We start from the raw sequence: 12,525 nt of genomic DNA on the forward strand, positions 1-12,525 counted from the left end.
GACTGAACTAGTAAAAAGATGCTGTCTCTGTACAAACCAAAGTGCCATTGGTTCATTCTTAAGAGGTGGACAACAGGAACATCAATTTTCAATTGGGTGATAGCATACAGATTATAGACCTCATAACTTAAAGCATTTGGGGAAATGCAATAAATATACATCTATGCAAGAGATATTTTATGCTTAAAACAAAAATAGCCCTTGAAACACACATACTACTTAATAGACTAATATTGATAAAGATTATTTTCTTCCCAAATGTTGGCAAAATACACAACATGAAATCAGTTTCTCACATTTATAGCAGCCCAGTTGTGCAAACCTATGAAACCATTGCGTTTACTTACCTCAACTAAAACGGACACCAGTGCATTGACAATAATAAGAAGCAGCATTCGTATCCTCCACTGAAATGGAAGGCAGACAATCTGAAAAGCAAAAAGGCAAAAACACGTCAAAAGATAAATATTTTCGAAAATGCCATTGTACACTCTCTCCTAAAGTAAGTTTTATAGAAAAACATTCTAGACGCCTTAGAATATTGCAGGTTTAGCCATTATTGCATTAGCTTTCACACTACCACTAAAAGCAGAACTTCAACTAAGGAATTATGCAAAACAAAACTCAGTGGGACTAATTTCGTCCACCTCAGAACTTCTATGGCCTTCCTGCTCGGATTTGCAATTGGCAAACAATGATTTCCGAACAGTTGCCTGCCGCAGGTCTTTTAACCCAATTACCTATTCCAGTGGTGTACCGAGACCTGCAAAGTTCCCTGAACTTCCCTTTAAGCACCCCAAATCTTCCCAAGTGCCACAGACTTACTTTAAAGTTCACAGACCATAGTGAGATTAGAGGCCACTTTTAAAAGTTCTTGAAACCTCACGAATATCTTTCCAAAACATTTAAGAGGCCCAAGAACAATTTTTTATAAGACGCAATCATGACCATTCTAGGATGCAAACTTGACGGCTTGAATGCTGGGATTTGCTCCTAATAATCAGAAGGGAGTCCCCACTGGAAGGTAGTGGAAGGCAGCACATGGTGACTGTGGAATTGAGAGGTCGGGCATGGTTTAGGATCGCAAAGTGTGAGGAGAAGTGACACAGCCGATAGCGTTAGCCTAATTGGGGGAGTGTAGGGTAATCCACAGATGGATTTAAAGACCGAGAGAAGGAATTTGAAGAGACCAGTTCTGCAAGAAAAGTAACGCTGCGGGACAGCGGTTAGCTAAAGTGGGCAAGGAGAGGTGAAGGTCGAAGAAACTGTGGGAGGGAGACATAAGCATGGAGAATAATGTAAAGTAATTTGGTTGCATATGCATATAGATGGATGGTGCAGAGGTTATACCAATGGGAACACAAATGTACTCTCCGACACTTGGAGAGCGCTGGGCTCATATGAATGTTCTCAGTTTGGAAAACTATTTCTGATTTTTCATAAAGTCGGACTGTCGGAGAGACACTTAATGAATGCTACTTTCAGTCTGATTAGGCTCTGGAGTATATTTAGCAGGTTTTTCTTGTTCACATTGTCGAAAGTCAGCAAGATTCAGTGGGGTGGGAAAGAAACATACCTAATAGAAACACTTTTAATAATGCCTCGCCACGTAGGTGGGGTAACTTGTGTTTTTATTTCAGTATGGGTTTCAACTTTTAAGGCCATGTGTTTGGTATCAATGTCATTTAAATAAAAAGTATATATAATAATGGGTTGCTGGAATCACAAATATTGGACATATTAGAGGACGAAAAGAAAACATTAGTGCTCAAACAGTAGGGAAAAGTATTTATATGGTTACCTGTAGAAAATTATCAATAGCCTGGACTGGATACAACATGATGAACAGTATGAAGGCATAAAGGAACACCACAGAAATAAGAAACAGAACTGCAGAGAGAATAGATACATTGATTAGAACAAGGATATACATGATATACAGCATATTTAGCTTTCAGAAGGTCCTCTTTTTAAAACAAGCTTTTCAAATATGTCACCCTCAGCAGCAATAGGGACAATAATCACGGCTGCTTGAATGCACACGCAATCTGGCCTTTTGGCAAACAGAAATGTGTCTGATCAAAAGTCCCCTACCACTATACAAATATCGCAGTCCTGCACCAAAAAATAGCGGTTCATCGACACAAGGGCCTTAAAAAGTTTCAACACTGCATGAGGCATCAGCTGATGGCACATTATAACCGGAAGATATGGGACCATTGAGCTTTCTTGGATTTCATTGCATTTTGTTCATGCCATGCAAACCCTTGTGACGAATGACATCTCATTTCAACCCTCCATACAAACCGATGCTTTCAGCACACGCGTGAATGATTGTGTCGTTAAAATGGTTGCTTACGTGTAATTCTGTCAGGACTCAAAGACGAGTATAAAGCTTATAAAACGTTACTGAGACTTTCAGCAGCAACATATAGACAACTTAAAACTACATTTCAAAGCATGCCTGGGTAGATTAGGCCGTTTTTTCCTTTTTCATTAACATAGACATATCAAGTCATGTGACCTTTCTGGACGATCTGACGTATGCTCCCGACGACCTCACATCTTGTCTATGTCACTTCCTCTTTCTTTGATGCTCTTTCGGCAGATAGGCCACTGTTTGCTCTTCAGTCCCCACCACCTAGCTTGTCTGTTCGTCTGCAGTTGTGCAGGCACTGCACCTCTGATGCAGGAGCTCCCGCATGAACCGCATGTAGGCAGCACCTATTCATTTTCCGAGCCACGGGGGTTGCTCCTCCAGCAGGGAGCCAGCTCTTGAGCATTCATGGCATGGGGGGAGCACACAGGTTCCTGGCTAGAGTCCTGTGCAGCACCGAAGCAAGCCCCCACGATTAATGCTTTGCCACGCACCTCTTACAGGCGCCGTTCACGCAGTCATCAGTGCTATGCAGGTACGCGTATGCTCGTTGAACGCAGAGCAGCCAAGGCCCACCCAAAATCTGTAAATGGTCACTCAGCAGCGAGCTGTCACAGCAGTGGGTCAAACTACATTAGCTTCAGACCCCACTTGTTAGACAATCCTGGCTACTCTGGTGAATGTGATCCTGGGAGGGAGTGATATGATAGGTCATTTATAAAGGGACTGTACACAAGTGTTTCTAGGCACGACAGTGAGCGCATGTGCACCACTTCATTTACAGGGAGCAAGGTTATGCTATGCTCAGTTGCTCGAACGCCCTATTTGGTTTTGATCATCCCTCCTCCTCACATGCTCAAGGTCACTTCCGCCTGCCAGTTCAGGCAACCACGGGCATAGAATATATGATGTTCTCATCAGAATTATCAGGACAAAAAAGGGATGAGGAATATGATTAGAGACTATGATGACCACCTACAAGGTACTCAGCCAAACTGTCCCTATGAGAATACTTACCACAGTACCAACAAGACAGCTCTCCGGCTTTAAGGAGATAACACTATGTGCACTTACCTCCAGGTACGGGTCACCATCATGAACTTGAGACTGGACACCATGATAATAGTTGGCATCAAGTGGTTTTGGGTTGGAACCGGTCACAGGAAATGCCATTGCTTTCGGCCTTGAGCAAAAGGCTATCCCATCCTAGCAAATCTTAGGTGGTTTTGCAAGATGGCAGTGCTTCAAAGCGAAAGAGGATTGCCTAATCAACACCCACCCCTCCGGGTCCACATAGGTTACGGGAGTCATCTATCCCAGAGGTCCATTCTGCTTTTAAAAAGCTGAAGCGTGCCTTCCTGGAGAAGAGCGCCAAGCCCTGCCTCCATGTCTAGCCCAGAGGTGTTTATCACCAGGAAACTGACAGGCAATGAAGGGCTGCCAATGGCTCAGACCCAGACCAGACACCTTTGGTTCTGCGTTTGGGCACTATGCCTCTGGATACCATCCAACCGAAGAGGATGAAGATTATGATGCCCATGCAATGTCTCGTGATAAGGGACCTTACCCACCACAGCTATATTTGACCCTGAAGAAATAAGACATCCCAGGTGATTTGAATGGACCCTTTGTCACTGAGTAGAAGATTACATGTGTTCCCACATCCACAAACCTGTAGACAAGGAGGCCAGGCCAAGGGGGGGAAGCAGAATGTCCCAGGCCCACTCTAGGTGGGGATCCTCAGACATTGATCCATATATCATAGCTTTTGTGTCCAGAGGTAATACGGACCCAAAGAAAGGTATGAATCATGCCTGCTGCTCATTCCAGGATAATCTGTTAAAACATGATTGATCTGCTCGCAAAAATTATGGATCTTCCAGAGAACCCTAGATGTAGGCATCACATTGGACCTAGATGTTCTGGCTAACTGGACCCAGAGAGCAGTATTCTTTCTGGGCAACACCAGCAGCAAAAAAGGTGCAGAGGCTTGCTGCTTAAAAACTCAATTGACCACCTCTGAAACATCCCCGTGGCAAAGTGACTCATGTTCGACAGGCAGTTCTCCAAAGAACTAGGGCAATTTGCCAACTTTTTACTGAACTGCACAACGCCCTGACATCTATGTGCAGAGATTCATTCACATACTTTTGACAGTGTTGGATGTGGCAGTGACCGATTTTCTAGCCAACTTCACTATGGGGTGCCCGGTTCCCTGGAACATCCCAATATTGGGATAAATGCCGTCAAGATTCCTTTCTTCCCCTTACGAGGTCAGAGCTAGAGGGTACTTAAGACCATTCAGGGGTCCCATTTGGAATTCTGCAGTGCGGCAAGTTGTGCTGCTGCAGCCCATCCAATTTTACAAAACTCTTCAAACTAGTAATAGCCCAAGGGTTTGGGCATCTTGATGATAGTATATATCAAGAACAGGATTTTCCTATCCAATTCCTTAGATAACCTGGACTCTCATGTTCAGTTGGTCATTGCCGCCCTTCAAAACGTGGGGTTTTCCATGAACTGGCAGAAGTCGGGGCTGGCTCCCTCACAGCCTGGAATACCTAGGAATCCTAGTAGACACTATCTGCGACATCGACACTTCCGGCCCAGAAGGTGAAGGGAGCAAAAAAGTAAATCATAGGGGTCCTTCGCCAAGGCAACACTTCTCACAGAGAGTTTGCTCAAATAGTGGGCCTTCTAGTCACTTCAATCCAGTTGATTTCCCCAGGCCCCCTAAATTAAAGGGCCCTTCAATGCCTCAAGACTCGCCATCTTTGGCGGGTCCTGTCATACAATCACGTGGTGCACTTGGATGTCGAAGCTTTCATGGAACTCCGTTGGTGGCTTGAACACATGGATGCCTAGAATGGGCATCATTTTTGGCTCCACTTCTGACCTCATGATAAAGACACGTGCCAGCAGGACTGTCTGGGAAGCAAGATGTGGAACAGTTTCAACAGGTGGGAAATGGGTCAAGAATGAATTGCACTGCCACAAACTTCCTGGATCTTTTAGTGGGCTCAGTCACTATCAGAGATTCTTAACAGGGACAGAGTAAACACCTGCATTTTTTTCTTCCGCTTGGTCCGCCACGCGTTGCATCAAGTACACAGAGTATGAAATCCAGGATTCAAGCAGAATTAGCATAGGACCTTCCGCATTATTGCCTGCAGAAAACAATGGCGTTTACAGCAGAATACCTCCCCAAGTCTGACTAACGCATTGGTGGAGTGGTGTTCCAGGTACCTCAGAGACCTAAGTGATTGGAGATTGGACCACGGTCTCTTCAAGAGTATGTAGAAGAGGTGGGATGCTTTCAACAAAGATCTGTGTCCTGGTTTACGCCCAACTTCCGAGGCTCTTCAGCTGGAGAAGTACCCATTTGCCCTAGCCATTGAAGCAATGTTCCACCCAAATAACAACTTCCCTACCTTCAGCCTAACAGCAGAGCACTGGTACACGCCTGGAGAACAAAGACATCATTGGTCCTAATGACTCCTTTTCAGATGGTGCAAGCATGGTTTCCAGCTCTTCTGGAGCTTTCCTTGGCTTGTCCGATCCTACTTCCCCAGATTGCTCTTCTTATGACGGAAGGATCTCTGCACTTGGTGGGCAGGAAGGTTTTGGGTCGCATTGGTGCATCTGGGCCATATGGCTGCAGTGCTCATCCGGGACTCCTGGGTTCCATTGATATTCAGGAGCTACAAAGCAGCCTGGACAATTTGGGTTAGCTAGTGTCTGGAATAGACCGTCCATCCCATTTCGGCACCTGTAATGGAGGACACTCATTTCCTAGCCTCTTTTAGAGGATAATGCAGCTTTCCATACTATCGTAGTCAACTGGTTAGCCATCTCCGCTAGGGGCACGTGTTCAGTGAACCCTTGGGTGAGTACCCTTTAGTCTGCCATCTTTTGCTTCCTGCTTCCACTGGCAGCCAGGTATTCCTACCTCTCTAACGTTAATGCAGTTCTCTGCCTTCCAGAAGAGTCAGACAACAATCCTTCACTTTCTCAAAGCCCAGTTGGTTGAGCAAGCTGCAAATACTGCATTGTCTCATCTATTGTAAACTAGACTCAGAGGTCAGGGCTCCAGACGCCTCTCGGAGAGTCCATTTCCCAGAAAGGGCGGTGTTCACAGGGTTCAGGCATGTCAAGATAGGAATACATTCTGCATCCTACTCTGTCTTACGGGGCATCCAAATCCCTGCCTGGTGCATTTTCTCAAGGAATAAGAGATCAATAGGTCACATCATCTAGCCTGGAGGTGGGCATCTCTTAATTGTTTGTGCTGCCCATTCCAGCCTGTTTTCGCACCCATGTGGATGCAACCGATAATGGGACAGGCCGGCATTCACATGTCGGTTTTTGACGATCAACTCCAGTAGAGCCATCATGGCTTCCAATGCTTTCTGCTTGGAGGATCGTCCTGAAGACGTCATGAAGAGAGAAGACTGGTTGGGAGATTCAGGGTTTAATTAATTTTATTTCAAACGGATTGATGAAGTAGCTGCTTTGGTGGTAAGGTAAACCTTGAAGAAACATAATACTTGCCTCCACAGCCTGACAAAATATGGATTTCCCAAACTTAATAGGCCAGGAGAATGCTGATCTGTTAAGGAGACAGCATTGAGTATTACCCCAACCATAGTGCTTTTAAAATATGTTGTTGCCTATTGCTCTTGCTTAAATGGTCAAAATGTTACCCATGCTCGTCTTGTTATTTTCTTCCAGGTACTGAAGCAAAGCCTTGACGGCAGATCGGATGTGCTACTTGACTGGTTTGTGAGCCGTTGATTGCCCGATTGGCTTTCGCTGATTCTTCAGATGATGGAATGACCCCAGAACGTGTGCGATAGAAGAACAAGTTACTTTCTTACCTGGTAACGTTCTTTCGATGGGATGGTCCGACGACGTATTCCATATCTATGACAGTAATCACCACAGTTGTGCTGCTTCGGAAACTTTTTCGGCGTCTGCGTCCTGCGTCGATGACGTCGATGCGCCGCCGTCGAGGACCTCCTCCGACGTCCGACGTCATCCGATGTGATAAGTAGGACGCACGACGCCAGTAGCCTCAGTTGTAGTTTTTTCCCCCAGAACGTGTGACAATAGTCAACTGCCAGTCCGACACAAAGCCTTGCGGAACGTAAGCTGCAAACGCAACAGAAATTCTGCAGCGGGGAAGGCAGGGCGGGAGCGATATGGAATACGTCGTCGGACCATCCCATCGAAAGAACGTTACCAGGTAAGAAAGTAACTTGTTCTTCGAGGGGATTGGGTCCTCCGACGTATTCCATATCTATGACAGACTCCCAAAGCAGTACCAAATCAAGGAGGAGGGAAAGAATTTAGAAACAAAATTTAGAATAGCCAATCAAATAGCAGAGCAAAGGACCGCCTTGCCAAAGGCCAGATCCTGCCCTCTGATGGAATCGAGGGAATAATGCCGCACAAATGTATGCACTGAAGCCCAGGTGGCAGCATCACAGATGTTGCGAATAGGAACACCCCTCTGCAGGGCAGTAGATGCAGCCAAGCCCCTGGTAGAATGGGCCCGCAAGCCAGCCGGAGGGTCCTTGCCCGCCAAGCGGTAACACTCCGAGATGGCCAAAATAATCCAGCGGGACAAAGTCTGTTTCGTCACAGCTTGCCCCAAGCGCTTACCAGCGTAACCAATAAAGAGTTGATCGTCCACTCTGACCCGGGACATGCGAGAAACATAAAAGCTCAAAGCTCTCCTAGGATCAAGCCTATGGAGCCTCTCCTCTTCCTTACCAGGATGCGGAGGAGGATAGAATGCCGGAAGAACAATCTTCTGGGCCAAATGAAATTCCGTCACTACCTTCGGAAGAAAAGAAGGACGAACTCGAAGGACAACCCTGTCCTTGTGAAATACAGTGAAGGGTGGCTTAACAGAAAGTGCCTGTAACTCACTCACTCTGCGAGCGGAAGTAACCGCAACTAAAAACACAGTTTTCAAAGTCAACAGCCTCAAAGGGCAAGAATGTAACGGCTCAAACGGAGCACCCATAAGAAACCTAAGAACAAGGTTCAAATCCCAACCGGGCACCAGGAAAGGCGACGGAGGGAACACATTAGTGAGCCCTTTCAGAAACTGTGAAATTAAAGGGATTTTAAAGTAAGAACATTCTTCAGATGAGCGCTTAAAGATGGACAGCGCCGCCAGGTAACCCTTAACGGTACCCACTTGCAAGCCCCTGTGGGCCAAAGAAAGCAAAAAGGACAGAACCATGGGGATGTCACATGCAAAAGGATCCACATTCTGAACTCTGCACCAGTCGCAGAACTTACGCCAACGGCAACGGTACAGAGACTTAGTTGCGGGCCTTCGGGCCGAAAGCAACACCTCCATCACGTCTTCAGGGAGGTCCCAATCCTTATACCTCAACCTTTCAGAAGCCAAGCGTGAAGGTTGAGGGATCCGACCTCTGGATGGAGAACCCGACCCCCCTCCCGTGAGAGCAGATCGTCTCGGTAGGGAAGACGACGTGGAGGGCAGATGGACAAGTCGAGAAGGTCCGGGTACCACGTCCTCCGAGCCCACGCCGGAGCAATGAGGATCATCCGGGAACCGAACTTCCGTAACCTCCGCAGCACTTGCGGGATGACGGGGACCGGAGGAAACGCGTACAGCAGCGGGAACGACCACTCCACCACGAACGCGTCTCCTAAGGCTCCTTTTGGAGGAAATTCCCGCGAGCAAAACCTTTCGCACTTCCGGTTGACACTGGAGGCAAAGAGATCCACTTGAGGGGTCCCCCAAAGGGCGAAGATCTCCAGGAGAATCTCCTGAGCCAACTCCCACTCGTGAGAGATCGTGCTCTGCCTGCTCAGAGCGTCCGCCGTCACGTTCTCGACTCCGGCCAGATGAACTGCCGAGATCGAAACCTCCTGCTGGATGGCCCAGAACTCGAGCTGCATCGCCTCCCTGCACAGAGGAAGTGACCCTGCCCCCCCCTTTTTGTTGAGGTAGTGCATGGCCACTGTGTTGTCCGTCAGGATCAGGACATTCTTCCCTCGCACAGTCGGCAGAAAAGCCCTCAGGGCTAGCCTGACGGCCCTCAGCTCCAACAGATTGATATGGAGTCTGGACTCCGACGGAGACCAACGACCGCTGACTGTCAGCCCGTTGGCATGAGCTCCCCATCCCGTGAGGGATGCATCCGACACGATCGTCACCTCCGGCCAGGGAAGCCAAAACGGAGCCCCCTTCATCAAGTTGCCTTCGACGGCCCACCACAGAAGGTCCCGGGCGACCGAGGGCGGCACCTGAATCGGGTCCGACATCCTGCCGGAGGACTGCGACCATTGCATCTTGAGTGCCCACTGCAAAGATCTCATTCGCAGGCGAGCCTCTGGCACCAGAAGAATGCAGGATGCCATGAGGCCGAGCAACCTCAAGAACTCGAACGCTGGGAGCGTCTGGGCATGCTGAAACTTGCGCACCATCTGCTGAATGTGAAGAGCCCTCACCTGGGGAGGAAAACACTGCCCCAGGGAAGTGTCGAGCACTGCTCCGATGTACTGGAGCCTCTGCGTTGGCGTCAAATGGGACTTCTTTAAATTGAGGGAGAAGCCCAGCCTGTGAAGGGAGTGGCAGGCGACGGACAGATGATCCAGGACCTGCTCGGGAGAGCTCCCCCTGATCAACCAATCGTCCAGGTAGGGGTAGACGTGAATCCCCCCTTGCCTGAGATGCGCTGCCACCACCACCATGAGCTTGGTGAAAACCCTCGGGGCGGAGGTCAAACCGAACGGCAGGACCCGAAACTGAAAGTGCGAGTCGCCAACCGCGAACCTCAGGTACTTCTTGTGCTTGGGATGGATCGGCACATGGAAGTAAGCATCCTTGAGGTCGAGTGACACCAACCAGTCCTGAAGCTGAAGGGCCTGGAGGACTTGAGAGAGAGTAACCATCTTGAACTTGTCCTTCCTGAGGAGTTTGTTCAAACCGTGCAAGTCCATGATGGGTCTCAATCCCCCGTCTTTCTTGGAAATCAAAAAATAAGGGGAATACCATCCCTTGTTCCTCTCCGCTACAGGCACCAGTTCTATGGCGCCTTTCTCCAGCAGGGCTTGAATTTCCTGCGCAAGGAGCGGATCCGGACACTTCAAAGAGAGGTTCCCCGGTGGATTGTCGCGAGGCCTGTGCCGAAAGGGAAGACAGTAGCCGTGGGTTATGATCTCCAGAACCCACACATCCGAAGTAATGGCACGCCACTCTACAAGATGCTGCGCCAGCCTTCCCCCAACCGGCGAACCATGGGACAAGGCCTCATGACTGAGTAGGAGCGGCTGCGGCGTTACCTGAGGGCAAAGAGGCAACTGCCCGAGCGGCCTTGGCACCACGGGTACCCTGTCGTCCACCTCTGGTACCCCTGCGTTGGCCCCTTTGACTGCCAGCTCCTCTCGCTCTACCAAAGGACGAGTAATAGCGAAAGGAGCCACCCCTCCACTGCTGTCCCCTAGGACGAAAAGGCGGAGGTTGGCGAACTGCAGCGCCCAACGACTTCGCTGCAGCTTTTGAGGTCTGCAACCTCTCAAGGCTCTCGTCAGCCTTGCTGCCAAAAAGATGTTCACCATCAAAGGGCATGTTGAGGAGCCGGGACTGCACATCAGGAGCAAACCCCGACTTCCGCAACCACGCAAACCTGCGTATCACGGTGCTCGCCGCCATGGACCTACTGACGCATTCAGCTAAGTCCAAACCCGACTGAACGGACTCACACATGGCATCCTTACCATCCTGGACCAAAGCAAGGAAACCAACCCGTTCGTCCCCTTCGGGAATATGTTCAGCCGCTAACGCAACACAGTTCCACAGAGTGTGCGCGAAACGTGACAAGGCACAAATGGAGTTGGCCGCCTGAAGCGCCATACCACCAGAAGAAAACACCTTCTTCGCCCAGCCATCAAAACGTTTGTCGTCCCTATCAGGAGGGATGGTAGGGTACGACGCCTGCTTTGCCGGGGCCGTGGCCGCCTGCACCACCAAACTTTCCGGAGTGGGGTGCCTGGTCAAGTAGCAGGGGTCGCCACTGGCTGGACGGTATTTCCGCGACAAGGATCTGCCCACTGCCGGGAGACTCTCCGGAGCAGTCCAAGCCGCCGCCACCCTACGCTGTAAAGCCATATGGAATGGCAGAACCGGGTCAGATGGGGGACCAACATCAAGGATGTCCGTCAGATCATCCTGCACAAACTCCCCTGGGGGAGCAGACCATCCCAGATACTCAGACACCCTAGCCATAAGGCGCCGGTATGAGGAATCGGCATGGGAGCCAGGCTCAGGCCGACCAAATTCCACCTCCGGAGAGGTGTCCAGACCACTAGCATCATGCAGCGACTGCCTCAAATCGTCAAAGTGACTATGGCCCGAGACAATGTCATCCGGCACCAGATCAGGAACCAGGCCAGCCGAATCCTCATCCGCCTCCGAAATATAATCCAAGTGGTGGAAAGGCACCTGAGAGTGCCTGCTCTTAGCCAGAGCCTTCCTAGGGGGTACACCCGAGACACGGGGCACCTCCGACACGAAAGGCGTCGATGGCGTCGAGCGAATCGGCGCCGCCGTCGAGAAAACCGGCAACGGCGCCGAGAGGATCGGCGTCGACGTCGAGGAAATCGGCGTCGACGTCAGATGCAGCGCCTCCAATATCGGCGGCGTCGACACAGCCCTCGAAGCCGGAGCCCCGAGCGTGTCCCTCGACGACCTGAACGTCGACGGCTTCGACGACTTCCTCGGAGCCGGAGCTTCGAGAAAGCCTGTCGACGCCCTCGACGCCTCAGACGTCGATGTCTTCCTCGAAGACATCACAGGTGCACACGGTTCCGATCGCGTCAAGGACCGGGACCTGGAACGGGTACGGCGAGAACGAGCCTCCTTGTCCGAACGGGACCTCTCCCGTGACTCGTGCCGACCACTCTTGCGAGCGGCGTCTCTCGACCTCACACGGCCGACCCCACTCGGGGGCGCGGACGGTTGAGAACCCTGCGACTCAAGAATCGCCAACATTTTCTTCCCGAAGGAAGCCCATTCCTCCGGCGTCGCACGGCAGGTGGGATAACCGACGTGCCGGGCAGAGTCCTCGGAAGAGGACCTGGAAGGCGACCGGTGACGGCGCTTC

At 50.0% G+C, this 12,525-nt stretch overlaps 1 protein-coding gene across 2 annotated transcripts in view; it reads right to left on the reverse strand.

Moving 5' to 3' along the window:
* Positions 1 to 12,525, reverse strand: part of ATP13A3 (ATPase 13A3) — a 1,430,808-nt gene that overhangs the window by 161,272 nt on the left and 1,257,011 nt on the right. For both annotated transcript variants that reach the window (XM_069618570.1, XM_069618569.1), the window contains exons 30-31: positions 1,802 to 1,890; positions 348 to 428 (exon numbers count right to left, since the gene is read on the reverse strand). In XM_069618570.1, coding sequence (XP_069474671.1) covers positions 348 to 428; positions 1,802 to 1,890 — 170 coding nt within the window. The remainder of the gene's footprint in view (positions 1 to 347; positions 429 to 1,801; positions 1,891 to 12,525) is intronic.

The sequence above is a fragment of the Ambystoma mexicanum genome, chromosome 10 (assembly GCF_040938575.1).
Source record: "Ambystoma mexicanum isolate Mex_15411 chromosome 10, UKY_AmexF1_1, whole genome shotgun sequence".
Taxonomy (NCBI): domain Eukaryota; kingdom Metazoa; phylum Chordata; class Amphibia; order Caudata; family Ambystomatidae; genus Ambystoma; species Ambystoma mexicanum.